General features: G+C 41.3%; 1 protein-coding gene across 1 annotated transcript in view; it reads right to left on the reverse strand.

The window, feature by feature from the left end:
- Nucleotides 1-2,388: 2,388 nt before the first annotated feature.
- The window catches only part of LOC109033000 (uncharacterized), a 53,552-nt gene continuing 29,080 nt past the window's right edge, over nt 2,389-26,860 (reverse strand). Inside the window, exons 5-11 of the mRNA XM_072302911.1 lie at nt 15,222-15,416; nt 13,101-13,383; nt 10,971-11,100; nt 8,779-9,009; nt 7,572-7,723; nt 6,007-6,122; nt 2,389-5,143 (exon numbers count right to left, since the gene is read on the reverse strand). Of these exons, the coding sequence (XP_072159012.1) occupies nt 2,475-5,143; nt 6,007-6,122; nt 7,572-7,723; nt 8,779-9,009; nt 10,971-11,100; nt 13,101-13,383; nt 15,222-15,416 (3,776 nt within the window). The 3' untranslated portion in view covers nt 2,389-2,474. The remainder of the gene's footprint in view (nt 5,144-6,006; nt 6,123-7,571; nt 7,724-8,778; nt 9,010-10,970; nt 11,101-13,100; nt 13,384-15,221; nt 15,417-26,860) is intronic.

The raw sequence follows: 26,860 nt of genomic DNA on the forward strand, positions 1-26,860 counted from the left end.
TTTCAACTTTTTTTTTTTTATTTTTACGATGAAAGTATACTTCCTCTACCCACGAAAGGAGTGAGCAAGTAAAAGGTTTGATCATAATGGGCCGGACGTGGGGTGTTCACTAAAAGGAAAAAAAAATCCAATGGAATTTTTTGCATAAATACAAAATCCTCTTTCCCCAAAATGATTTTTTTTTTTTCAGAGTAAGAATCTTTTTCGTTAAAAAATTGCTGGAAGTGAAAAATATTTTTATGGCACCAGGACAGATTTTGGAAAATTTGTCATCGATGCCCTCTTTTTGAGCGCGCTATTCAAATTAAGAGGTGGATTAGTTTTAGCCGGTCGGCTCCTCTTTTTACCCATCCTGATGTATTCTGAGCAAGTAGAGCCAAACCGGCACTACCTAGCACCCGATTATTTTTTGGCAGATCAGCAAAACAACACAGAAAATGTGTCATTCAATAATAATTTTTCTACTTTCCCTAAGCTCTCCAATCCCAAATTTTTCTTGTGCAGTTTTGTTGTTGCATGGGCAAAAAGTTTCTACGGATCTGGGTGTTTCCTTGGAAATTTTAAAACCACCTAGTGCGACATACACCCTCACCCTCACACATACCAAAAAAAAAGAAAAAAAAGAAAAGAAAGAAAAACAATTATAAGCATAATCACTCATAACCATACCAGGAGCGAGGAGCATGCATGCATGCAGAGATAGAAAGTGAAATTTCAAAAGGCTCGAATAAATTTCACAAAAGTTGAAATTTATTAATTTTTTTAGAATCATTGATTAAACCTTTGGAGGTCTGAAAGCGTTTCAGATGGTCTCTCAGTTGATGCTGCGGTATTATGCCACTCCACTGAAGGTGCAAGATACAAAGAGGGGGCAAAAAGAGGAGTTTAGAGAGAAGAACCCCAACCTAGCCTCTAAACTAAACGAAAACATTTGAACGAAACAAATGCAACGCGCGAATTTTTTAGGCTTGGGGTGAAAAATTTCAAAATTTAGAATAACTGTTTCTAGGCATTTTTTAGCCTCCTAAAGGTATCCCCAAAAGTTTCAATGAACATGAAATTTCGTAAAATTTCATAAAATTTTATGAAATTTCACTCAAATAAATTTCATGAAATTTTCCATCTCTGCATGCATGTGGAAACCGGAACGCTGCGGCTTGGAGTGACCATTCCGGGACGATCAACACGAGAGGACTCTCTCTCCCTCAGAAGTCCCCACAAGTATAACCAAGTATTAGGGCAGCAGGAGCAATAAAGCGGTCACCTCGGCACGGAACATCGGTGATGGTGGCCGATCGCGATCGCGCTGTCTGAACACACTCTCCTAACTAAATCCACAGATGTCCTCACAAGTATAGCAGAATACTCACTCTTTTGTGTGTAAGTATTAGGCGAGCAAGGGCGATAAAGCGGTCGCCTCAATACTTGCAGCGGGGTCGCCCAGCTGGCCGCTCAGCTCTTTCATTTTGCAAGGGGTCCCTCCGGAACTAACTGCATTATGATTGAGTTTTTTGGGCTCATTTTTTGCAGGAGATCAATGACGATTATTCGGGTACAGGTCGAAAATGCTGAATTGGGGGACAATTTTTTAAATTGTTTTGTATCAGATATGCTGTCCACCATGAAAATTGAAGTATCGAAACATCCATCAGTTTCGCTTTCCCTTGAAATTGAAGTGCTTCCTCGCAAACAGTGCGTTTCCGCGATGTTCTCACTTGCCCCCGAATTCAGTGGATTATTTTTTGGAGAGCTCTGACTCCGCGTACGTTTGGCTTTAATACAGTTTTTTATATGTAGATGTTTCTAATGTGAAATTTAGCGCCTTTCAATCCTAGTCTTGTTACTCTTTATGCTCAGATGTGCGATTTTTGATATAATTCGCATTTTATTCAAAAATCCGTGGATTTTTTCGGTCAATGTTCAGTTTTATGGGGGTTTTGGGGTCTAATTTTAGGAGAATTTTGGCGAATTTTAGTTCATTCAATTTTCCTTGATCTCCTGAAGAAAATGAGCCCAAAAAAGTATTTTGGACAAATATTTACCAATTTACGATCAGGACAGTGTACTTTTTTGATAAACCCCGCCGTATGTTACCAGCAGTGACGATTTTGCAAGTTGGTATCACTGGTTTTCCTCTATTTATATTCATTGAAAATATCGACTCCAGTTGAGACGAGTTAGTTAGTTAGTTATTATAATTTTGAGACATGCTGCCTAACCAAGAATCGATTAATCCACATACATTTAAATAAAGGAATAACAGTGTTGCCAACTTAAAAAATCACCATGGTTACCAGGTCCATGTCCTCAAAACTTAATCCCTGCACTTTTCGTTTGAATGACACCATAAGGAACTCGGAATTTAAAAAATCAACGATAAAACCGGAGTATCATCAGAACTAAAAAACGTGTGTTTAATTACATAGGTATATACAAAAAATTACATTAATGGAATGATTCACGAATGAAATAAATTATTTCTTGTCGACCCTCTTGATGGTCCCCGTTCTCGAGCTGCCAAGTTCACAGCCTCCAACGGGGGTCGTTTCAGTCTCGGTCGACACCGTTTTCTTGAGGATCGGCGACGGCATCTTGGTCGGCTGAAGCCCCACCCCCAACCCCAATCCCCGACCCGTATTCGTTTGAGCTTCAACCTTCTTCGAGCCTTTCACCGGCTGACTAGCATTCGACTTAATTATTATTTTCGGCTCTTTGCGCAGTTGCAATATTTGGGCCCCACCCGTACCCGGTTTTTTCGGAGCCTCGTTCGAGGTATCAGTGCTAAAGGAACTTGCAGGGGCTTCCGGTGTTTTCGACGGCTCTTTTTTAGTGCTCGTGAGTCTGATATTGAGCGCGGTGTTGATAGGGCCTATGTTGGGCTTCCGACCCAGCGTCGAGATCCTCGGCGGGGGCGGCGGGGGGACTCTATTTACGTCCTTCGACCGATTCTGGAATTCCAGGCGCTTGGCGTGCATCGTGAGGACGTGGGCGTTGGGCGGGAGCGACATCCGTTTCGCCCTCCGGTGGGCGTCCTGGGGCACCGTCATCTGCCGCGTGTAGTCGGGCTGCTGCGGGAAATCCGGGAGGACCTTCGGGAAGTTCCGCTTCTTGATGTTGTCCAGGCACTCCTCGCTGGTCGCCTCGCTGTCCGCCGACAGGAGCGGCGAGCAGCGTGACGTCACGTTTATGTCTTCGTAGTGGCTGCTGGATTCGAAGCTCTTCTGGTTCGTCAGAGCGCGCGTCGCCGGTTTCTTGAACTGGATCGACGAGAAGCTCTGCAAGATCTCAGGCGAGCTTTCTTTCTTCGATTTGCTCGGGTTGAGTTCTATGTCTATGACTTGTCCGCAGGACAGAGGACTCAGGACAGGCACTGAGTCCGACTTAAGGTGGATGTTGTCGGTGGATGTGGTTATGGAACTTTGGTTTTGAGTCTTACTCTGTATGGATATGTCGCTCTCTGAAACAGCATTTGAACGTTTCAGCGACGACCTTTGAGTCAGAGACGACGAGCTGTCCGCGCTACAGAACATACGCCCTTTACCCTCGTCCAGCGATTTCGTCAACTCGATCGGGATTTGTTTCAGGACGCTTCCGGTCCTGGTTGCGGGGGTGGCGTCGACTGCCACGTTCACTTTCTTCGCTTTCGGTTTCAATCGATGTATCGAACCGTTACTCGATCCGATGTCCTTATCGATTGGCTCGAAGTTTCGCTGACCGTAGATCCCTTCTTTATGTTTAGTTTCGGGGGTCCCGTCGGTTTTTCGCGGTCCGTAAATCCCCTCCTTTTGTTTCCGTAACGTATCGTTACCGTGCTGCCGCTGGCCGTAGATATTTTCATGGCGGATGTCGTAAATCTTGGCATTGTTCTTCTGGTCTTTATTCCGAATTCCATAAATCTCTTTATCTAACGCTGGGTCTTTTTTCGAGCCGTAAATTTCTTCCTTCGTTTTCGCCTTAGAGCCGTAAATTTCTTCTTTATTTTTCGCGCCGTAAATATTCTGCACAAGACGGGATCCGTAGATCTCCTCCTTCGTGGCGTAAGGGTTCTCCATCTTCAGCATGGTTTGCTTCACTGTGAAATGAGGGGTCGTCGATTTGCAGGCCGAGGAGGACGACTCCATGAACTTTGAGCTTTTGTAAATCTCCTCCTCTTCGTTTTTATTGGCGCCGTTCCGGGTTTCCGGGTCGGTTTTCTTCTTGTCCTTCGGGGATTTTTTCTTGCGCCGAAGGAACTTGGGCGAAACGCGGGAACGGAGTCCTTGCGTGATCCACTCTCGGACCTTCGTGTGAGGGTCCATGGTGGCCGCGCTACCGCTTCGTTTCCGGTTGAGCCCCCACCGTTTCCGGTTCTTCCTACCGCCCGTTTCCGGTTTGAGCGAGGCGATTTTGAAGGGCTCGTACAGACACTCGTTCGTCTTGTTGGTGATTTTTTGGACTTCCGGTTCCTTGGACTCGATCGGGAAGTCCGATTCTTCCGTTTCCTCCATTTTTTTCGTGTACCGATCGTCGACGTCGTAGTCATCGCTTCGATTCCCGGTGCACCGGAAACGGTTGTTGAACAGCCTTTCCCGCACTTTGAGTTTGCTCTTTTGGACGCAGATGGCGACGAAGCAAAGCGTGTTCAAGAGTAAGAAACAGATACAGCCTATCAAGACTGCGGTGGCTGTGATGGATGACGTCAGGTTCGCTGATTGGACCACCGATTCGCGCTCTCTGTCCATGAGACCAATCACAGAGCTGTCCTCGCTTTCGGGGCGGTCCATGATATCGTTGTTGGAGTTGCGGCTGTCCTCGTGCACCACCTTTCCGTACACTATTTCGTCTTTCTTGTTTTTTGGGACGGGCCTGAAAGGGAAATTGCTGAAAGGGTCGAAGTTGTTGAAAGCTGGTGGTGGATCTGTGGTGTCCTCAGGTCTCTGGTCGAATTTGTAGATAGGGATCGGGGGATCTTTATCCCAGTTGTTCTGCTTTTGGCCCTCATATTTGTCGTGGTAAGTAGGGTCCAAAAATGGAGGCACGTTCTTGGATGGGTATGGTCTGGGCATTGGGAGTTTCAAGGGATTCTCTAAAACCTCAGGGAGAACCTGATTCCAATAAGACATCATCTCCTGCCTATAGTGGTGGCCAACAGTGGGTGGAATGTCTGAAACACAAACCAACCAAGTCGTGAGTTTGAAGTGCCGTGGCGGAGGAAAAACTCCCAAATCTCGCTTGTGGAATGACGCAAATTAAACGGGGAAAAATGGATTGCTGATTTAACAATTAAATTGTTAAAAAAGTGACAGAAATGTTTCAAATGTACATTTTTCGACCACGAGCGTGGTTGAATTAGCATTTTTTTATTGTAAAATATACGTTGGAACGTGTTTGCCACTTTTTTAAACATTAAAATTGTTAAATCTGCAATATCATTTTTTCCGTGATACCCGTGTGATTTTAATCGCCGTGTGACAAGGACAACCTCTTTTAATTTTCACGATTTCCCAAAACTTTTCTCTGCACTTTCCAAACTATGTTTCTCTATTTCATGCAAAAGTGCTGGTTAGTTTATTTAAACATGGGATGATAGAAACAAGTATAAGAAAAACAATTATTGAGGGACTTGAAAGACAAGGCGTTTGAGTGCAGTTTTTGAAAAAATAGAGATATAAATAGTTTCAATGCATATTTTGTGAAAAATTCGTACCCAAATTCCAATTTTTAAGCATCAAAAAGTCTATTGAACTTTCTATCCCCCATAAGGATCCATGTACTTTCGAAACTTTTAACACGTATTTCTCGAAATAGTAAAAACTGCACTTATGCGCCTTGTCCTCCAAGCACCTCAATGCTGAAATTTTTGAATTTTACATGCAAGGTAAATGTTTATGATCAATTAAACTTTTATTTTAAACGCATCCATTCTGAGATCCATCCCTTGATCCCTTGGCCACATTTACAGCTTACGATTTTTCATTCACGAAAGAAAACTGGAAACTCAGGTATCACGTATTCCAAGAATATTACCTAATTTTAAAAATGTTTGGTTGACGGTGTCGTATTCGGGCCAGTGTATGTTTAGCTGGCGCCATTCTTTTGGAACTTGAGTCAAAAATCCGTGTTTCTGTAAAGGATTTGGATTCCTGGAAAAGAAAGAACAAAATGAGGACGGAAAAAGAAAATACATAACTCCATTCTGTGTTTATTTTTCTACAGGTGCAAAAAAGCAGTAGGTACCCCTTGTTTGTGACACCAACCAACTTAACGTAAAGATACTGGCACAAACTACCTAGTACTTGATAGATACTAAAAGCGCCTTCATTGTATCGCATAGACCAACCGATGACGGCAACGTTAAAATAGTTGCATGATGAAATAAAGCACGGCAACAGAACAGATTCAGTACATTTAAGCAAAAGAAAGTCTAAAATTCGGAGGATTCTATTGGCTGAAAGGCATAAATTGGATTGCAAGAATGTGATGCTCTTAGGCTGTCATAAATGGACTACAGTTTGCAATATGTAATCACCGTTTAATTTTAGGAACAATAAGTGTGCTATTAGTTTCCCGATGTAGATTAGTGCTTTTATGGATGAGCCAAAAATAGTGGTTCCTTATTGTAAAATCAAGTCCAAATTGACGACTATGCTGTAAAATCACATTTTTTAGCCAGCATAGATGAGGGGTCTTTCTATCGTTACCATCCAAATACATTCATTTCTCGTATTGCCCTAGGTAAGATAGCGTTAAGAAATCTTCCAGATAGAGGGTTAAAATCTCGTAAATGAATTTGGCGCTATGTAAATACTCGAATTGGTTCCGGCCGGTACTTCTTGCTTTGATTTTGGAACCGAGTCCTCTCCATCTGACTCATGTAAATAGTTTTAAAATATTGCGTACAAGTATTTTTTTTTTCAAGACGTCTTTGTAGGTTGACTTCGTTGGTGCAAATGCATCTACACTGGAAAAAAAACACAATGGAACTAGAGTCCAGACTCTTGAAAACATTGACAAGAAAAATACTCTTGATGCAATCGGATTTTTGCTTGAATCAAAAGGAAATCCGCTTATATTAAGAGGCTTGGTTCTTGATTTAAGCTAGTTTCTGATTGAATCAAGAGTACTTTTTCTTGTCGATGTTTTTAAGAGTCTGGACTCTAGATACAATGTGTTTTTTTTTTCCAGTGTACGTGTTACAGCCGAACTAGACTATTGGACTACCTTTCATTTCAACATGATTGGAGGTCCTGTGGTCATCTAGATTGTGAAAAGACGTACATTTTTAAATTTCCGCTTGATTTTGTTAAGATACTTTAAACTGAATGCATGATACGGAAGATTTCTGAGACACTATGACCTTTTACTTTCCTGTTGATATAATATTTTACCCCTCTAGTCATATTTGAGGGACCAAGCATTTTCGAAACTTTTGGTGAATTTCTCTCAGTTTTCATTACTTACCTTTGTGATAAGAGTGATCATTAAAATTCCCTAGACTTGCTATATATCTGCTATCTATCAGTTAATGATATTGCAGTACGTATATGATAATATCTACTCTCATATTATGTCTATGCACAGATTATATTTACCCGGTTTTGGCAAAGTTTGCCCACAAAGTCATCATTATTTCTGACAAAAGTCGCTCAGGTAAATTGTAGTTTCCTTGAAAATGGAATGCAGGACCGCCCAATGGAACTCCGAAAACATATGGCAGCTCTTCACCTTGGATGCTCTTGTCAGTCTAGGAAATAAAAGAGAGACCTTGAACATTAGTGTGTGCATTTACTTTAGGATAAACCTGAATAAATAACCTTTCATAAACAAATCCACGTGTCCATCGTCTTATTTTAAGACACGCACAAGTTAATAATCATAAAGATCATAGCCAAGATGACGTCATGACTCTGCATTATGGAGTCCTCCCACTTAAACTCGTATGATCACCAAGTTGTGTTTGCTTACTGGTGATTCTAGCCGCCTTTGTTCATAGTCTTATTTTAATATTCGTTCAATAAAAGAAAAAAGAAGGAAGAAAGGAAATTCTAGGTCGGTAACCAATACCACAAATGACTTCGGAACTGATTTTGCACGACCAGATTTACGAAAACTTAATTTAATCCTGGATGTTAAAATTTCAGACTAAAAAATAACGAATAAATCTAATTTTGCGTGTGTTTGAATCTATATGAATAATAAGGGAGTTTATACAAATGTACACTATAGCACGCTAGTTTAGAGGAAAGCTATCTGATGCATTTGGTTTTCCCCCCTAAACAAACTATCACGATTCATTATCAGTCACTGAAGTGATTGGACTACCCTTGCAACTCTCAAACAGTCGGTAACGAAACCAAAATGTTTTAGTCATAACAATTTAAGAGTGAACATAGCAGTAAATAAAAGACAATTAAAAGATTCCCTTCGAATAGGAATTGGGGGTGATATCCTTTATTAAGAAGGAGCAATTTTTTTTCTTTTAATTGTGAACTTGTTTAGTTACTGATGTCTTCACTGTTATATCATTGTTACCTTGAACTTTTTTTCACTTAATGACCGCATGTCTCTTCAATTTCTTGGATATATTTTTATAATTCAGTTTATACTTTATATACGCTGCATTATGACAGTTATTCTCTTTAGAAAACTGTGTTGTTATTGTTTTCATAAATTTATATTATTTTTGCTGGTGATGGATTGATGTTGATGATGCCCAAAATCGATTAAAACCTCTTTTTTCCAAAAAATATTGTAACAGTGTACAAGAGACTTCTTTTTATAATTTGAAAAAATGCTTACCGTGGGAAAATCGCTGAATTTGCTGCGATGTGAGTAAACGTAGAAGTATGATTTTGGGTTTGCTTGGGCGTGGTACTGAGCTGTTTGGACGAGAGGCGCAGCAACCATGGAGTCACTCAGAATCTGCTGAAGCATGTCTCGGTTGTGCTCAGCTGCAGATCGGCTATTTTCAGGCACAAGCCAATCAGAATACTGGCTCATAGTCCTTGCAAAGGCAACGTCCGGTAAAGCCTGCCAAACATAATTTCGATCAGTTTTTGATGATTTGATTAAAAAATTAGCTCAAAGTAGAAATAATATTAATCGTACAAGATACCTTTTAAAGTGGTTTTTTTTTTTTTTTTTTTTTTTTTTTTTTTTTTTTTTTTTTTGCAGAATTGCAAATGCTGTGTACATAGAGAGTTTCTTTTATTCATTTTTTTTAAGGATTATAGGTATGCTGGTGAGTGAAAAATGATACCATGTTGACGCCAACATAACGCCTACACGTTATCAATGAAGTACTTTGTCGAGATCATTATGTTAAAGATTTCATAACGATCTCCTTGACTACCATTTTACCATGATACCATTTTCCTACCCTGTTAATAATATAAAGTGTATATTTTAAAATACAATTTCCAGCATAAAAATTCAAAAATATGAGTGAACACATTTTAAAATGTGTATTTAAGATTTAAGATAGGTCCGTGCCCATCTTAAAGTTTGTCGAAATCATGGAATTTTTGCATTTGAATTTCTACGATTTGCGGTGGCAAATCGCGGCAATCCTATGAAAATATCTATTTGAAAGTGTTGCTGTTGAATAATACTGGAGGCTCATAAAAATTGTCCTTTTTATGACGTTACATGTAAGGTCTCTTCGTATAACCTCTACTGATAACTCAATGTGTACCTTACAGGGCCTCCTTAAGGAAGGAGCTGACTGAGGAACGACTATGAGTGCCCGGAGAGCCCATTGGCAACTCAGCACAGAGGACTTATGTAGAGATTCCCGTTGCGCACATTACTCTTTACAATGGCGATAATTACTCATTATGCTTTGATGAAAAAGAGGGGTCCCAAGAAAAATGGTCCATCGAAAATAGAACCGCAGTTCGGACTCGAAAGGGAGGCTGAAGGAATGAGCGAGGCTCGCTTTCCAAATTGCAGTGGCTAATTGCCTTAGTTGGGGCTCCGATTTGGGGACCAACTGCACTATGCTTTCGCGAATTTAATTGAACGCTCTCCTTCAGTAAGCCATTACAAGACGGTAAATCTTTATTCTAATTTATAGCTCCTGTCTCTCTGACAGAGGGCTCCCAATGTTGTCATACTTTGAATTTTTTTTTTAATTTTTTTTTTCGAACATGCGTTGTTAGAAAACTCAAAGTATCCCCCTCCCTGCCCCCCTCCAAAAAAACCCAACCCCCCAAAAACCCCCAAGTGATATTATAAATCAGAAAAATCCAACTTCTTTAAAACGGATTCCACAGAAATAGTAGAGTAAGCTTCACGCTCACATCACTCGGGTTTTCTGGGGGGGATATGCTTCAGAGTGAGGAGCACTTAGGACTTCACTTCAAGATTAATTAAAGTTTCGACAAATTTTTCATTTTTCAATTGAGAAAATATCAATGGCTCAAGTGGAAAATATTTCATATCCACCGAGATATTGCGGTTCTGCTAATTGAGATTTCGGAATGTTGAATTAAACCCTCGGCTCACTAGACCAAATTCAGCTGTTTTAACCAAAGATGTCAGCGAGGGCTCAGCTATTTTGAACCAAAAATCGCCTTTTGAACTTATCGGTGTAAAAAGCAGAGTCTTTTGAACCGGTTCAACGGGGTTCAGCCTACCTGCATCTGCATCCCGCGTTTCTTTTGTCTCCCCAGTTTTGATATTGTAACAGAGAACTAAGCTACTTAACGCCTTCAGACTTTCTCTGAAGTTACCTACCCCAGATCATGGAGAATATACTCATGCAATTTTAAGTTTCAGTGTCGCTTCAGTTTTCTGTTTAAAGAAATAAATATCAGATAAAATTGGGCGACATCTGATGAAGTTAGGCTAATTCCGGTGAAAAACGTCAACTTCCTCTTCTTCTTTTTCTCCCTATAGATAAGATGATAAGTCCACGAAAAAAATGAAAATTTCGCATTCATTTAATGATGAAGTTGGCCAATTTACAGGAGCGATAACTTTTCTCTCACCTCGAAACGCTGTCGCATGTAAGTGCGTAACATCTTATTCCGGTCCTCAGCGAGCATCCCGTGCGCTAATGAGACGGCGTCCAACAGATGGTAGCTTTCGATTTCCGTTATGCCGTACATAAGCTCATACCTGAGAATATAAATTTCAATGCGACGGTTAGAGTCCCTCGAAAGGTGTTCGAAAATAGCGCGGATTTGCTTGATTTATCCTCGTGAGAAGCAAAATAGAAACGCATGCAAGCACGAATCTCTTTCACACTTGCACAGGAATCTCTAAGTTTAACGTAGTCACTTCTGCAATAGGCACTGCGTATACCGCAGGATGTGATGAAATTGGTAATTACTTACCGCTTTCATTTCACTTTTTGGGATTTCTTTTACCAGCAATGGAGATGTTGCATGTGTGAGGGATTTGCGATTTGACCACTGATTCTTAAGTAAAAGTTCGCGAGAAATACGATGGAGCCGCTGGTTTTCTCTGAAATCATCTCCCAAGCTCAAAAAAACCTCTCAAAGTGAGGCCAAAATGGAGGGGATATCCCACCCTACCCTGAGAGTCCACCTCTACATAAAAAAAAACTCTCCATGCAAAGATAGGGAGCAAATACATTGACAGAGCTGCCACTTTATTTGAGGACTCCACAACTGAAAACACGGCAACCCTGCTAATGTATTTGCTCCCTATCTTCGCATGGAGAGTTTGCCTTGATGTAGAGGTGGACTCTCAGGGTAGGGTGGGATATCCCCTCCATTTTGGCCTCACTTTCAGAGATTTTTTGAGCTTGGGCGATGATTTCAGAGAAAACCAGGGGCACCATCGTGTTTCTCGCAAACTTTTACATAAAAATCAATGGTCAAATCGCAAATCCCTCACACATGCAACATCTCCATTGAAGCACTGGGTACAGGAGGGTACCACTGTTGTAAAGATTGAATGGAGCTCTTTCATGTGTCAGGAATTTGCGGTTCCAATACTGACTCTTACGTAAAATTTCGCGAAAAACTCGATTGTGCCAGAGGTATTCTTTGAAACAAAATCCAACAATAAAAAAAAGCCTCTCAAAGTTGAGGCCGAACTGGAGGGGTTATTCTACGCTACCCTAAGGGTTCACCTCTGTATAAAGTCAAACTCTCCATGGAAAGATGGGGAGCTAATACTGAGAACACGGCAACCGTGCTATTGTGTTTGTTCCCTATCTTTGCATGGAAATTTTGAGTAGATATAGAGGTGGACTCTCAGGATAGCGTGGGATATCCCCTTCAATACTGTCTCAACTTTCAGAGATCTTTTTGAGCTTTGGAGTTCGTTTCATAGAAAACCAGTGGCACCATCGTGTTTCTCGTAAAAATTTTACGCAATAGAAAGTACTGAAATCCTAAATCCTCCACACATGCAAAAACTGAATTGTCTGAGTCAATTTTGCAAGTCAGGAATACTTCCGTGCTAAGGAAGAACGCCGTATGAACATCCGAGAGTTGCCAGATTTCCTTCGATAAAATGTTTACTATTGAGGAAATTTATGAACACTTTCCCTTGAAATTTTCAGAAACTTGAGTGGAAATTGCGAGCAAAATTATCTGCAAAATTAGAAGAAAAATATTTATAAGTTTAGCAGGAAATTCGTGTTTTATCAAAGGAACTTTGGCAACGCACGCAAGTTCCTACGGCGTTTTTTTTTAGCACGGCAGAATAGAGTTATGTTCTTTTATCTAGAAAACTTTAAGTTTACTTTAATACCACGCGTTTTTGTTGTTGTGTACTGAAGATTTCTCTCTCTGTAAATTCCACATTGATGCCATAATCACACGTTGAATTTAGCAGCTGAATGTGGAAGTCAACAGTCATCGCCCAACGGCTGAAATTTAGCAAATTCGAGTTATTTTCATTCAGATGTGTACCAAATCTACTCGAATAGTTCAGACAAATTCAACATTAGTCCAATGGTCGCTGAGAATGGTTGCTGCATTTTGCGCGTCACGCGCAAAATTCAGACATCGGGCCGATGACTTCCACATTCAAGCCACATTCAGCTCCCACATTCAGCGTGTGATTAAGGCATGACAGGAGAACTTTGAAAAAAATGCAAGAGAAAACTGAAACTACTGAGAAGTAAAAGGCAAGGACGTTACCTACTGAAAAGCTCTCGGTAGACACCCATGACTTGGCCCGGCTGATTGGGGACGACATTACCATCGATGACGGGTCCGAAAGCGGTTTTGAACTCAGACGAGCCGATCTGGACGGCCATAAGCTCAGACAGCCGCTTGCGTCGCAGGCAGTTGGCCATCTCGTTGCTCGTTTCGGGGCAGTTCAGGGCTTCGGCCACCTGGATCGTGGAATGGACCGGATTCGCGGTCAGGGCCCAATCAGAAAGTGCGCTTCCGCTCATTAGTATGGCGCGGTGGAAGAGACCTGTAACAAACATCCATCCAGAATCCAGAGAAATGAACCAAGAGACAGTGTAAAGTCAGTCAGTAAAAGCGAATTTTTGCATCAATCTGATCCGATCGCCTTGAATCCGATAAAATAGCTGACATAGGTGCCACACGGAGAAAAAAACTTCGTGCGTGGGACCCGAAGTTTACGTCATATGGATCTCTGAAGTTTTCAGGTTGAGCATCTGAACATTTTAGATCTAGCTGTCGTGGTTCGGATCACACATCTGAAACTTCAGTTCTTAACTCTGAAGTACTTTAGATGTGAGAACCGAAGTTTTTCGGATGTGAAAACCGAAGTACTTCAGATGTAAGAACTGAAGTTTCGGATGTGTGATCCGAACCTCGACAGCTAGATCTAAAGTGTTCAGATGCTCAATCCGAAAGCTTCAGAGATACATATGACCTAAACTTCAGGTCCCACGCACGAAGTTTTTTTCTCCGTGCACCAGCGGAGCGACAGACTCATCCACAAGTATGGACCAATCACAGAGCTTCTCGCCACACGGAGAAAGATCTATGGCCTATAAACCAATCAGTGGTTCATATGGAACACCACTAATAGTCGGAAACGAACTAATGATTCCTAGTCTGTGAACTGCACTAAGGTACCTCATACCATACCAAAGTATATAAACCGCCATCACTAGGGTATATGTGCTATTTGTATATGTTGCCTTTACTACTATTAGTGGTGTTCTACATATAAACCACTAATTGGTTCTTAAGTAGCAGCTTTTTTTCATTACACATTCAAGCGAATTTCCACTAAACTCCATGCCAAACTTTAGTTTGCTGTATACACTGGTATGTTTTGAAAAATTCGGTATACGGACAAAATTGTCTAATCGTAATGACCATTCTTTAGTGGCCTACATAATTCAAGGTTTTACACAGTAGATAAACAAACTATGCTAAATATCGAACAAATCAAATACCTGGCAAAAATGGACCCATCACACCTAAAGGCGCATTCCCGTAGTTTTCTCCCAAAAGATCAGTTTTTTGAACCCTTAAATCAAACTGAGAGTATCTAATAGTGAAATATTGAATTTAAACATTAATTTTTTGCGTTCAAATGATTTCAGCTTTGCTGCAGGTTCAAAAATGAAGATTTTTGGGGAAGAATCGGCTGAATTTGGCTTCAAGTGTAATTGATTCATTTTTTTCCTGCCATAAACTCAGAGTGAAATCAGTATTTTGGCAAAATTTGTTCTATACTTCAACGTTTGTTAACTTTCGCCATAAATTCAACTTAAGTAGACCTAACTGTGATGGTAAGCGAGAAATTAGATCCTCACAGAAAACACCGCCTCCTTATCAATCGCTACATCGCTATGAAGTTGATACGCCTATTACATGCAACTATTCGAGCGTAATGGATGTCCGTGTTGCATACCACACACAATGAAGGCGGCATGGTTGTCCATTCCATCGCTCCAAGGTGTGTGTTGCGGTGGCAATTAATCGTGAATGGTCGGCGATATCTGCCGTGTTACCAAAAAAGCAATAAGTGGAAAAGTAAAGTTCTGAGAATACGGACCACGTGGCGTTGGAGCAGAAAATAATAATTCATTCATGTAAAATTGCAAAAAATCACTCAAAAGAATCTCGAAACCAGATTGAATGATTAGAGATTGACGAGAAGTTTACCTTCAAATTTTTGCAAAATTTTGAAAATTTGCTACGTGCGAATGTAGTAACGTTCTTTCATCCCAGCGACGACGAATTAGGTATCGGTCCTCTTATCATTATGAAAATGGAAGAAAGTGAGACAATTTGTTTGCCTTGAAGTCAGAATAGCCGTATAATTACCATTAGCTCCAGAAACAGGCGAGACCATAAGGAAGTTAACGCTGGCAGCCCCTGTTCCATGACCCATCACTGTGACACTGTCTGGATCCCCTCCGAAAGCTTGAATGTTATCCTTGATCCATTGGAGGGACGCTATTTGATCGAGTAGCCCGAAATTACTAACGGTGTGCTCTCCTACGCCGGGTCTGAGGAATCCTGCCGAGAAAACAAGCGATTAGCAATGTGGAAGAATTTACAGGCACTGGTAATGGTCCAGTTGCGCTGGTAACGGAATCGTGATTTTGGTGCATGATTCTTGTACCTAGATCAGCTGAAAATAACTCCAAACAGCAACTTTTTGCGTTCAGAGTGAACCGAGATATCGCCCTTTGAAAAGTCGAGTTTATGACGTCATCCACCGCACGGTAGTGCCACTCTTGGTTTCTTCCACCTTGCTTTCATCAGCCGGTGTGACGCACATTTGTACCGATCATTCAACGATGAAATATTGATCAACGGGAGGGAGGGGTGCGGCAAAGCCGGCGGGAAAGCGGCAAGGTGGGATGTCACGCGGGGGGGGGACTCGTGTGGCGTGATGATGTGACTTGGCACGGATGATATCGCTTTCTCGATCACGAACGCTGTGTGTTTGAGGCTTTCATATGTGGCGTGGGTCTTGCGGTGTAGTAGAGATCGTGGTTTATAAATAATTCGTGGATGGACTCTATTGCTTATCTGAGCGGAAAGCTCATATAGTTGTCGTGGGGGAGCATTGAGACGAACTTTATGAGTCTAATAGGCCTCATATAAGCATACTTCTGGCGAGAGACGAGGGGTCGGATGCGAGCGGGGCGCTCAACCAAACTCTCTAGCACAACTAGAGGAGATAACCAAGCATCACACTAAAACACTACGCGCGCAGAGGTCATCAATATTTCTCCAGACCACAACGACACATCAGCGGATGACTCTTGTGTCGTGTCTCAATTCTCAAGATTCTTTCTTGGGAACTCACATAGAATCCCCAGATAGTGCGGTGCGGTGCGCTGGGAGGCGATGACGGAGAAGCGCGCGACCGTCGCAAGCATTGTGTGATCGGAAGAGTTGTGAGCGGGGTGTGAGTACGAGAGGGGGTGTCGGTGTGTGTGCACGCACGCGGCAGTGGCAGCGGTGGAGGGCCAAGGCTCTGGGGACCTGTGGCGGGGCGGCTCGTGAGCGGGCCGCTCTCTCTATGGGGGGGTGCCGGTGCGTTGTAGTGTACGCTGAGGGATATGTGTGTGGGCAGCGCAGTATACACGTTGTGTCGCTGCGACTCTGTCAGAGTAGTAGCCATAGATAATGTAGCATATGCAAGATGATTGTAGAGCTCGTAATACTCTATTCCTGGAGGATATATGTCTTTCAGAAAATTAGACATGATGCGCTACAGGTGTGGTTTAGATGTGTGAGTGGTTTTTAAATATTGTTGCATGTGAGATAGACTTATGGCCGTAATTTATATTTGTCGTTTTAGTCTATTAATAGAACGCTATACAATACACAGTATCTCGCACTTGCGCACATCAATATAAACATCCATCACACACCCATTTAACAGTTATCGTGCGATCGCGTAGTACAATTTTAATGTGAGATGGACACATCCAATTATTTTGGTCCATCACTTTATCCTCAATCTGGGATCCATAAAATTAACTTTGTAACAACGATCATCTGAATAGAAGTGTAGAATCTGGACATCCCACTATGTTCATTGTGAGAGTAGCGATTCTTTTTTTCTCCGTGTCCATCATCAAGTTGGGATAGTTTTTTTTCTCGAGACTATTATATCTCTGTTTTAAAATTTCGACCATTCCCCTGAGTTTCAAACCTCACTCTAAAGGAAAATATTAGCCACAGCTGGTTCTAACCTTTAAATATCTAACTAAAAATTCAAAGTATACCTTTAAATACTAATCGTCTTCATAATAATTATTTTATAGGCCTGAAAACTTGACAGCAGTCCCCCCCCCCCCCCCCCCCCCCCCCCCCCACCCCCCCCCCCCCCCCCCATGTCTTTTTATCATCTTAAAAGTATAGCATAACGCCGTGGCGTAGCCAGAAAGATTTTCATGCAGCGAGAGGAGAGTTTTACGATCAAAGCAGTCTCATAGAGGGAGTCTGAAAGTAAAGAAATCATGAAAAATAGGCCCTCCCCCTTTGCTAAGTCAATGAATGGACGTTTATAGTGATATGACAAACTGTACAGATTTATTGTATAACTATAGCACACGCCGTGACTTAGTAACGTCTCTGCACTATCCCGTAAACACATAATCATGAGGCGCTTCCGCACCAAGCGCGCCATCGGAGGAGCGACCGTAACTATACCTCACGGCAACACTTAACTTACCAGGTACTGCGACACGAACAACTCTATCTCAAACTGAGCCTACGATTGAGAGCTCTTCCAGCGCCCTCCTTCTTCTATAACGGAGCTCGGAAGCCATGAGAGACAGCACATCTGTTTTTGATCACTATTTCTGACTATCTACAATTATTCTCGCGATGCCCTTCTGCTATCGTTTGTCAACAATCTTTATGAGAGGAGATGGATTTCTTAGTTTTCTGGGCACACATGTTATGCGAGATAATTCGCTTAGAGTAACATCATTCGTAACGTTTTCAAGCGAATCGAGCGACAAATACTATGTACATGTCAAATTTTATAGATACACATTCGTACACAACTCAATTACAATAACTAAACAACTGGGCATCGTTAAACCCATCAGACACGCTCACGTAGCTCAGGGTGTCTGCAACGAGCACCTTAATCCGATTCGTTACCTATAACGTGACACGCTAACTGAGAGGCTCACGGGAAATTTCATCTCGTTTTCATACACCAGATGATGTAAATCGACCACATAAGAGTCACTATACACCGGACATCTCTTTTCTATGCGACACGCCTAAACGCTAGATGAAGTATATCCCTTCTCACTTCTGCGTCCGACCGCTGCGCTACTGCGTCTACTTCGCAAACGACGTGACTCTCGTGAGACACAACGTGCTCGGCGGACAATTTCAATACAAGACAAAAACTCGTTACACCTAACACAGTCTACTACATTCATAAGCAAACAGTAGTCGAGTCACTTATTCTGATCTCAAAATACAACTTGTTACTGCGAGCGAGACAAACATATATCATTCTATAGTCGATCATCTCGAACAGCAAGTGCACACCTATAGTAACACACATGTTAATCTTCACCTTAGCATACCGAGGAGACAGCTACATTTATACTGCCTACACTCTGATGATGAATAACACTGATGCACCTCTCATAGTGCGCCATTAATCGTGTGAGAGTCCTAGACACGCGATACCAAGACGTAGGGACTTCCTTTTCAGTTATCTACACTTACTCTAATCGATCCACGCCATGGATGATAAAAGCAGATCATCTAGGTCTCACACGAAACACAGAAAACGCTGATCTACAACTGTGAAATGCTTCTTCACAATATATACACAGAAAAACAGAAGGCAAGACAAAAACACTTTACAACTGATAAACACTGTGCTCTCTCGCAATGAGATGCGGATAAAAACATTGATCAATAAATATGACAGTGAGAAAATAGTAGATCACAATTGCTTAGACAGACAATGGCGCTACCACTCTACTATTAAAGATACTAAGAAAACACGCGTAGCGTTTATCGAGACAGCAAGTTAGTTCACCACACTTCAATACTGAGTGTCGTAAGCCCACTGCACCCAGTCTCAAATAGCGCGAGATGCGAAGCATTTTATAAAATTTAGGACAGCTACGCGCGTGTCGATCTATGTCGCTCCCCTCAGCTGCGAGTTTTCAATCTACTGTAACTCTATCGTCAATCATATACTACACACTTTGCAGAAACACTACAATTAATTCTCAAGCATTAGATAGACAGCGCAGTATCTGCGCATATACTTAGTATATCTGTCACTAGAACAAAATCTTAACTCGACTCTGAACTAGCACAATATCCTGAGCGGTATATATATATCTCTTTATAAACAAAAGGTCTCAATGAACAAATTAAGACAACATAAACACCTATAATCGAGTTAGCGTGCCCCCATGAGCACTTCCGGTACCCGTGAATCACAACTCCGGACCCAAGGCTGAGCTGCAGAGGCTCCTCTAAATACGCTCTATGCTCTCGAGCGATCGAGCGCGATCTCAAACGAGTACAAACGTCATCAAAATAAAATGACTGGGCTTAATCTAACGACGCGAGCGGATCTTGACATCAGCGGTGACCGCACAAAAAATCGACCACGAGTCACGGCTCTCTGCGTGCGAGCACAACAGAACATAGTTCTTGTCAACGTGCGCCATAAACTCTCTCTTTGCCGAAATTCTTCGGGGTTTTGGTAGTCTATCTTCACTTCCTTAATATGAACCATCTTCAAGTTCGGTTTCGAAGTTATGTAGCGCACTAAGGTGATGATCTGCGATGCGAATTATACTCTAGATTAGTGTCCAATACACATACTACACATGGGTGACTTCTATATTTTCAGCACAGCGCGTTTGAGTAAATTTTGTACGGATGAGTTTGCTTTGACACTCCTCTCTATTGATTAAATCTTTATACAGTCACAAACAGAAACTTGACAATTGCGAAAGTTCACGACTGACGATAGACGCGCATGGATTACAATATACAGCGTGCCGAGTAGCAGCGACAGAACAGCGGTCTCAGATTATTACAAACGGGCCTGATTTAGTCCAGATCATTGTCGCAAACTTCACACACACACGGCCCAGTACACAGCTGAGAGCCCTGCAAGCTGCATACCGTGTGCATACATTCCAATCTCGATTACAGTGTACATTTCATGACCACATTATTCTAGATTATGGAACGTGCGAAGCCCTGTGGTGCTGCGTACCTAGAGGACACTCCATTACATCACTGATCAATTAGTACTATAACACACATTCTACTAGATTCTTCTGTTTACATAGAGCGGCGAAACTATCAATAGAAACGACCGCAGATCGTTGACGCATGACACATTCTACCTTTGCAACGTTCACTCAGCGAACATATCGTCGACGCTCTCTAGTGCTACGTACACACTCCACTTTTAAATAGCGCACATACTAATTTGTCGTCTGGACAGATTCTCATGCCTGCGTTGCCGTCCGGGCATACAACCGTCCGAGGCGGAGCTCGCATACGAGACAGCAGACTATCTGCGTGACTCACATATATATAGGGAGCTTCCAAGTCCATGAGAGATGTCACAATAATCGTTGACAAGTCACTTCTCCGCGGGCCTCACTCCTCGCATAGTCAAAAATGCTTATATATTGACTATTCTCCTTAGACATGTAAGACTCTCTCGTCTCTGAGACAGCATTGCACGAGAGGAGAACATGAAAGCGCGCCTCTCAGATCATTCGCACAACTTAGACGACCATAAGCACTCAGACGCAGGAGGAAGTCGTAGTATGATTGCCAGAGTCATTCTCTCGGGACCATCACCACTACAAATCCTCGGAGTAAGTGGACACTTCTCGAGAGCCGCAACCAAGTGATATACACAAGATCTGTGATCCACACACAAACATTAATTACAGAGAGTTGATTATATTTGTTTACAATACACTCATCAGAGCCTTTCTCTATACACACTCAACACATCGAAATAATTTCGGAAATTACTCAAGTATACTTTGCGCGATTACAGCAAATTCCACATGGCGCATGCCTATTCTCTCGACGTAGAATATGCGCCCACTAGTGACAGCTTACACAGCCATTTATAGACAAAAGCGAATATCTCATCTAGAATATTCGCGCGCAATCGTGACTTAGAATCAATCGTAGAGATACAATTCTTATGCCTTCAAACAACATAAGTAGCCAGCTTACACAAACTAATGAACCAACACTTTGCCTCACACAATCCAAGTATTAATTTCTAACTCGGTCCGTCACTCAATTATCTCCTACTGTGAGTGTCATACTTACTGAACTCTAGTAGCTTGTTTACATAACGAGACATAATTTCAGAGCGTTTCTCTGCATGGTCACCGAGTTGACCGAGCATATTGGCAGAGCGATATGCTATGTCTCTTAATGAGGACACATTCAACAGACCAGACTCAAAGTCTCATCTACAATGAAACTCCATAGAGCTCCAACAACACTATTATTATATCCTAGTCTCGGGACTTGGGAGAGGAACAGTATGTCATCATGCAAAATAATATTCCCCGATTTTTGGTATGTTTGAAAGACGCATAAATCAAATTTCCCTTATCTTTGTTTACGCTTTAACAAAACTGACCAACAAAAAGACCTTGCTGACATGAAGCCTTTGTGGAGATCCGTGCTCAGCACACCACTCAAGTCTTTGAAAGCGCGCCCCCTCCCCACCCACAAATACACTCAAGCCTCGAAACAAGTTGACTGTGACACACAGCGACTTGCGCGGAAGCCTATTTCATAACTACGACTCAGTTTCATTTCCACTGTTCGCACACCCTGCAAGAGACTCAACAAGAGTAGCGTTAAATTGCCTCGACCTTGCCGACTGACACTAACCGAAATCTCAACTCAGAGATATATAACAATCGCGAGCGAGTTTCTATGCGCTGTCTTCTCCCACTTGCCTAGAGTGAACATTTCCATCCTTCTCTCAAATTATAACAGGATATAGTAGAATTTTTTGAGGCGAGACAAACACATTATCCGCTTCCTTTTAACCGTACAGAGAGGACACACTTCTCATTATTTCTCTAGGTAAGTGAGTGTGTTCCCATTAACCAAGAAGATATCAAGCCATTTCTAATATAGCTTGAAAATTATACAAAAAACTTTGCCAAACAGAGAAGAAAAATCTAGGAAGTTTTTCGAGGAATTACGTTGGGAGGTGATTGGAAGCTGGGAGGGGGATGAGAGATGGAGAGAAAGAAAGACATTGTGTCAGAATAATGAGAAGAGCTTGCAGTACACCTGCAGCTACTCCTAGGCTCTTTAACAGCCTCTCTGCTGAGTCTTTCTGAGCTTCTCTGCTAATATCAGGCCCAGACAACTGGACATCCTAACATCTGGACGCTTTCCTGAAAGCATCCTTGACCGCCAAGAGGAAGACTCTCGACCAACCAACCCCCTCCGATGTATGCCAGGCGGCAGTTTCCGGGGCCGCAAACGGATCTTAAACCTTCCTCTTCAAGGAAGTCCTGCCCTTAAAAACTAGCCTCTTATCTCTATTCTCTTGTTCTTTTCTATTTTTTCTTTTGAGGCCTCAGTCCCTATGTCTTTACTTTTTTTTATTATCAATTATGTTTTCATTCATTGTATGAACAGAATTTATTGTACTAAAGTTTTATGCGGCAAATAAACAAACAAAAAAAAAAAAAAAACATCTGGACGCGATTCTGTGACATGAACAATAATTATGCCACGGATCTACCTTCTGGTCATTGATGTATCGAATTCTCTCGAATCTTCTTAAATTTAGCTGCCATCGAAAAGGTCCTGTACATGTCATTTTCCTTTTTTAAATACCCGTGCGCTTCATGAATGCGGGGGCATAATGATTCGATTCATCGTGAAAATTACGAATTGATGTACACAAGACATTTCCCCTTCATATATCAATGTTGAAAGTCAAAAATGCGTATTTCTGATTGCGATATTCCAAATCTCTGCTGGTGATTTATTTATTTTTTTGAAGGAAAGGATAACTAACAGTTTAACTAAGAATGTTCGGTAAATGTTTACACATTTGAACGTATCTACAGGAAAGTATTTCAGTTACTTTCCTTTGAAATTTTGTAAACGTGATTTGAGATTTTGAAATACTGCAATGGAGATACACATTTTTAGATTTTGGTCATCAATAATTTACATGGTGGATCGATGTGTGACGTTACAGCCCAGAAATGAAAACTTAGTTTTATGGCCACTTAATGATTCCGATGTTTCGATGAACTACTCCCGTGCGACCGCCGTAGCGGAATGATCTATTTTTGACCCATTATACGGGGTCCTTCTAAATTCCATGATGTGCAGCGACATTTTCAAATTCTCGCTACAGGGTCATTCTACGTTGAACGTGAAATAAACATCCGGAGATGAAATAGAGTAACATAGGTCGTTGTACCCAAAGAGTGTTATATGTAATTGTAACTAGTCAATTTGCAAACCGCTTCAAATTTCGTCTACTCCCTCCCATAAATTGCTGTGGCAAGGAATGAAATTAAATGACCTTATGGTGGTGGTACTCCCAAATTAACACCTGCATTCAGTAAAATAATTGAGATTCATTTGTGTGGACAGTCATAAAACTTGGTGAGCACCTCCAGGTGTTCCTAAGATTTGCGCGCCTCAAAAGCGGCCCAAATGTTGTCGATTTCATGTTTTTTCCATTAAGAAATTTTCTTTGTTCGAAGTTATTTGACAACGAGAATCGGACGTATTTCTATCAAACGGAGCTATGTGCATTATTACGTGAGCCTTGTTATGCACATTTTCTTACGGGTCGCAGGGCTCATGTCTTAATGCTCATAGTTCCGTTTGATAGAAATACGTCCAATTGAAGTACTCAAGCCACTGGATTTTTGATAAAGGAGAGAAACTGTCCCACGATCATTGAAACACCTGCACGGCACTTAGGTTTTGAATTTCCTTTCTTTTCTTCATTCATAATCGTTAGTTTAACCTTTTCGTTATAACGCGACAAAGTATTCTTTAGTCAATAAGAAGAAATCAGCGCGCACACTCTCTAGAAACTTTGTCTCGCACCACCTGCTGAAATACTGCCGTGCTAAGCAAAAACGCCACATGAACCTTCAAGCGCTGCCAAATTTTCTTTGACGAAACACGAATTTCCTGACTAACTTGTGAATATTTTCCCTTCCAATTTGTCAGATAATTTCGTTACTAATTTCACATAAAGTTCCTGAAAATTTCAAGGAAAAATCTTCTCAACGTGCCTCATAAACAAACATTTTATCGAAAGAAATTTGGCAACTCTCGAATGTGCATACGCCGTTCTTCCTTAGCACGCAAACAACTAGCCCGTAAGTACTTATCGAAAATGAGCTTGGCGGTATATATACGTCCCACCCGTGAGTAACCAACGGCAATGCAACTATGAGGTTCCTCGAGATTTTCCATCCGCAAATTCCACGGGGGATCTTGCTCCTTGAAAAGAAAGTTTCCGGATCTGCCAAAAATGATTTTCTCTGCTGTCTCCGTAAAATTTGGTGTGTTCGACGTGGCTGCTGCCTTCCTGCACGCTGCGCGACTTGCCCGCCGAAAACCACCTCTACCGGGGATCACTCCCGTGGTTCTGGACCTTGTGGCACCTGCTCTAGTCGCTGTGTGGTCTGTTCTCGTGGGAGTGACCGTGTACGCATTTGCTCTTTAGGAAATAGATTATTTCAAGGAACCGCTCGCCGTCAATTACAAAACGGGTGCTGTTCTCAACGTTTTTGCTAAATTTGTTAAAATGCTTCTTTACGACCGCTTCGGAATATGCTACCGAAAAGTTGTATTATTATTCCTTTTTTCTTATTGGAAAAATTTCGCAATTTTCAGATGTGACTTGTTCAAAATGGAAATCATTATGATGAGGTTGTCATTATTAAAAACAAACTATTAAATATAAAATATTTATAATTCAAGAAGTGTTTTTACGTTTCTCTTACAAATAAAAATTGCAGAAGATATAAAGCTTGTTGAAAACGAGTTTCGCGGCGAGCCAACAGAGCGATATTGTATTGATCGATGCAACTATATTCAAGCTCAACGGTTGTCCGTATTGCATACGCATAGAGTTGAAGGCGCTCGGTTTTCTCTTACAGTGTTATCAATGTGGTCAGTGAACTATCACGTGGCGCTGGTGGTAGATGATACGCTTTCCCCAAGGGCCGTTTTCATAGGTGTATACGCCTCCCTAAACAGCTCCTTTTCATAAGGAGGTTTCCTATGGTTCACAATGTGATTAAGAGAGGCTTAAGGGCGCCTTAATGTAGCATTGTGAAAATGACATTTTTCACGGAGCTCGAATGAAATTTATCAGTTTGGTTTTGGAAATACATACTTACAAGCGATTACAATGATTTACTATTGCAAAAAAATATAAAATACAAAAGAAAAGAGTCCACGGTTTAAAACTTTAGGATTGAAAGGGACTCACTTTAAAATTTTCAAAGCCTGAAATACACTCTCTTTCGTAAATCTTACATTTATTTTGCGGTAGCAAATAATTGTCATTATTTATTGGAGTCTCTTCCTCAGAGTTTTGGGCCACATTGCTGCCTCCAAAACTTAAAAGGAACAAAAATTCTTAGAAGAGGAGGAGTGGGCTTCAACTCGGGGTACTTCCAGAAAAAGCGAAAGAAAAAAAACCTTTCTGTAGAGGGAAAGTCTTATTTAGAGCCATAGAACATGCATCTGCAGTCTGGAAATTTAGCTCTGGAACACCCTATAAAATACGTTTTGAGATATTAAATCTTATATCCAAAGCATTCACGTGTAATAAAGTGAATAAAGTTCGTAGCATTGAAACTTTCAGAGAAGACACACTAATAGGAAATGAAAAACAACACGTGGACATAGTTTGTTTTCTTTGCCTAGTTTTCAGCCCGTGACGGAATCGGGGGAAAATGCCAAGTGCCGAAAGCAGGTGGGGAACTATTTTTGGCTGGGCATCGTTTGCATTTCTCCTGGAGTCCGGGGCTGGTCCGCTGTGCAGTGTTCATTGCCATGTCGCTAATTTCTGGAGAATGCTTAATTGAGGAAAATTTGTGTTCGTTCGATGTAAATTTCGGACCAAAAAGCTAGATACAACCTCACTAAACCGTGTTTTGAACCCGACAAAAGTGCCAACAAAATATCGAGAGTCTCTACTTGTGACTGTCCGCAGGAGAAAGGATATTAGGCTGTATAAAAACTAAAAATTGTGCAGTAATACCAGAGCTCAGTGGAGCACATTACGAAAATTTCTGGACAAAAATCATCCTAAAAAGGTCCCTCAAAACGAAGCGAGGGCAATTCGGAGATTTTAATTCTAGAAACCTGGTTGCTTACAATTAGTTTCTTTCTTTGAATATTTGTGTTAATTCCTCCGAAAAATCTGAAAAAGTAGAGCTTATAGAACATTTCCTGCCAAAAATTGAACATACGTAACCATCTTTTCCAGAAATTTGCGCGGTGCAAAACATAACATTTATTGTAGTTATTTAATGATACATCACTTCAAATTCACTCTCTAAAAACGCAAAATAATCTCCAAAAACCCACTTCTACACAAAAGTACTAATACATGATGAGATATACTATATTCATCAGAAACTGACTCTCAAATACTTCAGAAGCTTTCTACAGGTCCAGAGACTGACCCTAAAATATTCATTACATTGCGGTATATATTTTTCATCAATATGAATCTCAAGCTTGGCGTCTATAAGAAAAGCCCTCGAAAAGTACATTGAAATGAGCTGAGATACTGTGGAAACGGAGTAAATGAAGCAAACCGAAGAGAGATGAAAGTTACAATAGTTATTTCTGACGTCGATTGTGACTGAAACCACGTATGTTATCTCGAGCAGAATGATTAATGGATTCTACGATGCTAGGGTGCCAGATTTCCG

The sequence above is a fragment of the Bemisia tabaci genome, chromosome 7 (genome assembly GCF_918797505.1).
Source record: "Bemisia tabaci chromosome 7, PGI_BMITA_v3".
Lineage (NCBI taxonomy): Eukaryota > Metazoa > Arthropoda > Insecta > Hemiptera > Aleyrodidae > Bemisia > Bemisia tabaci.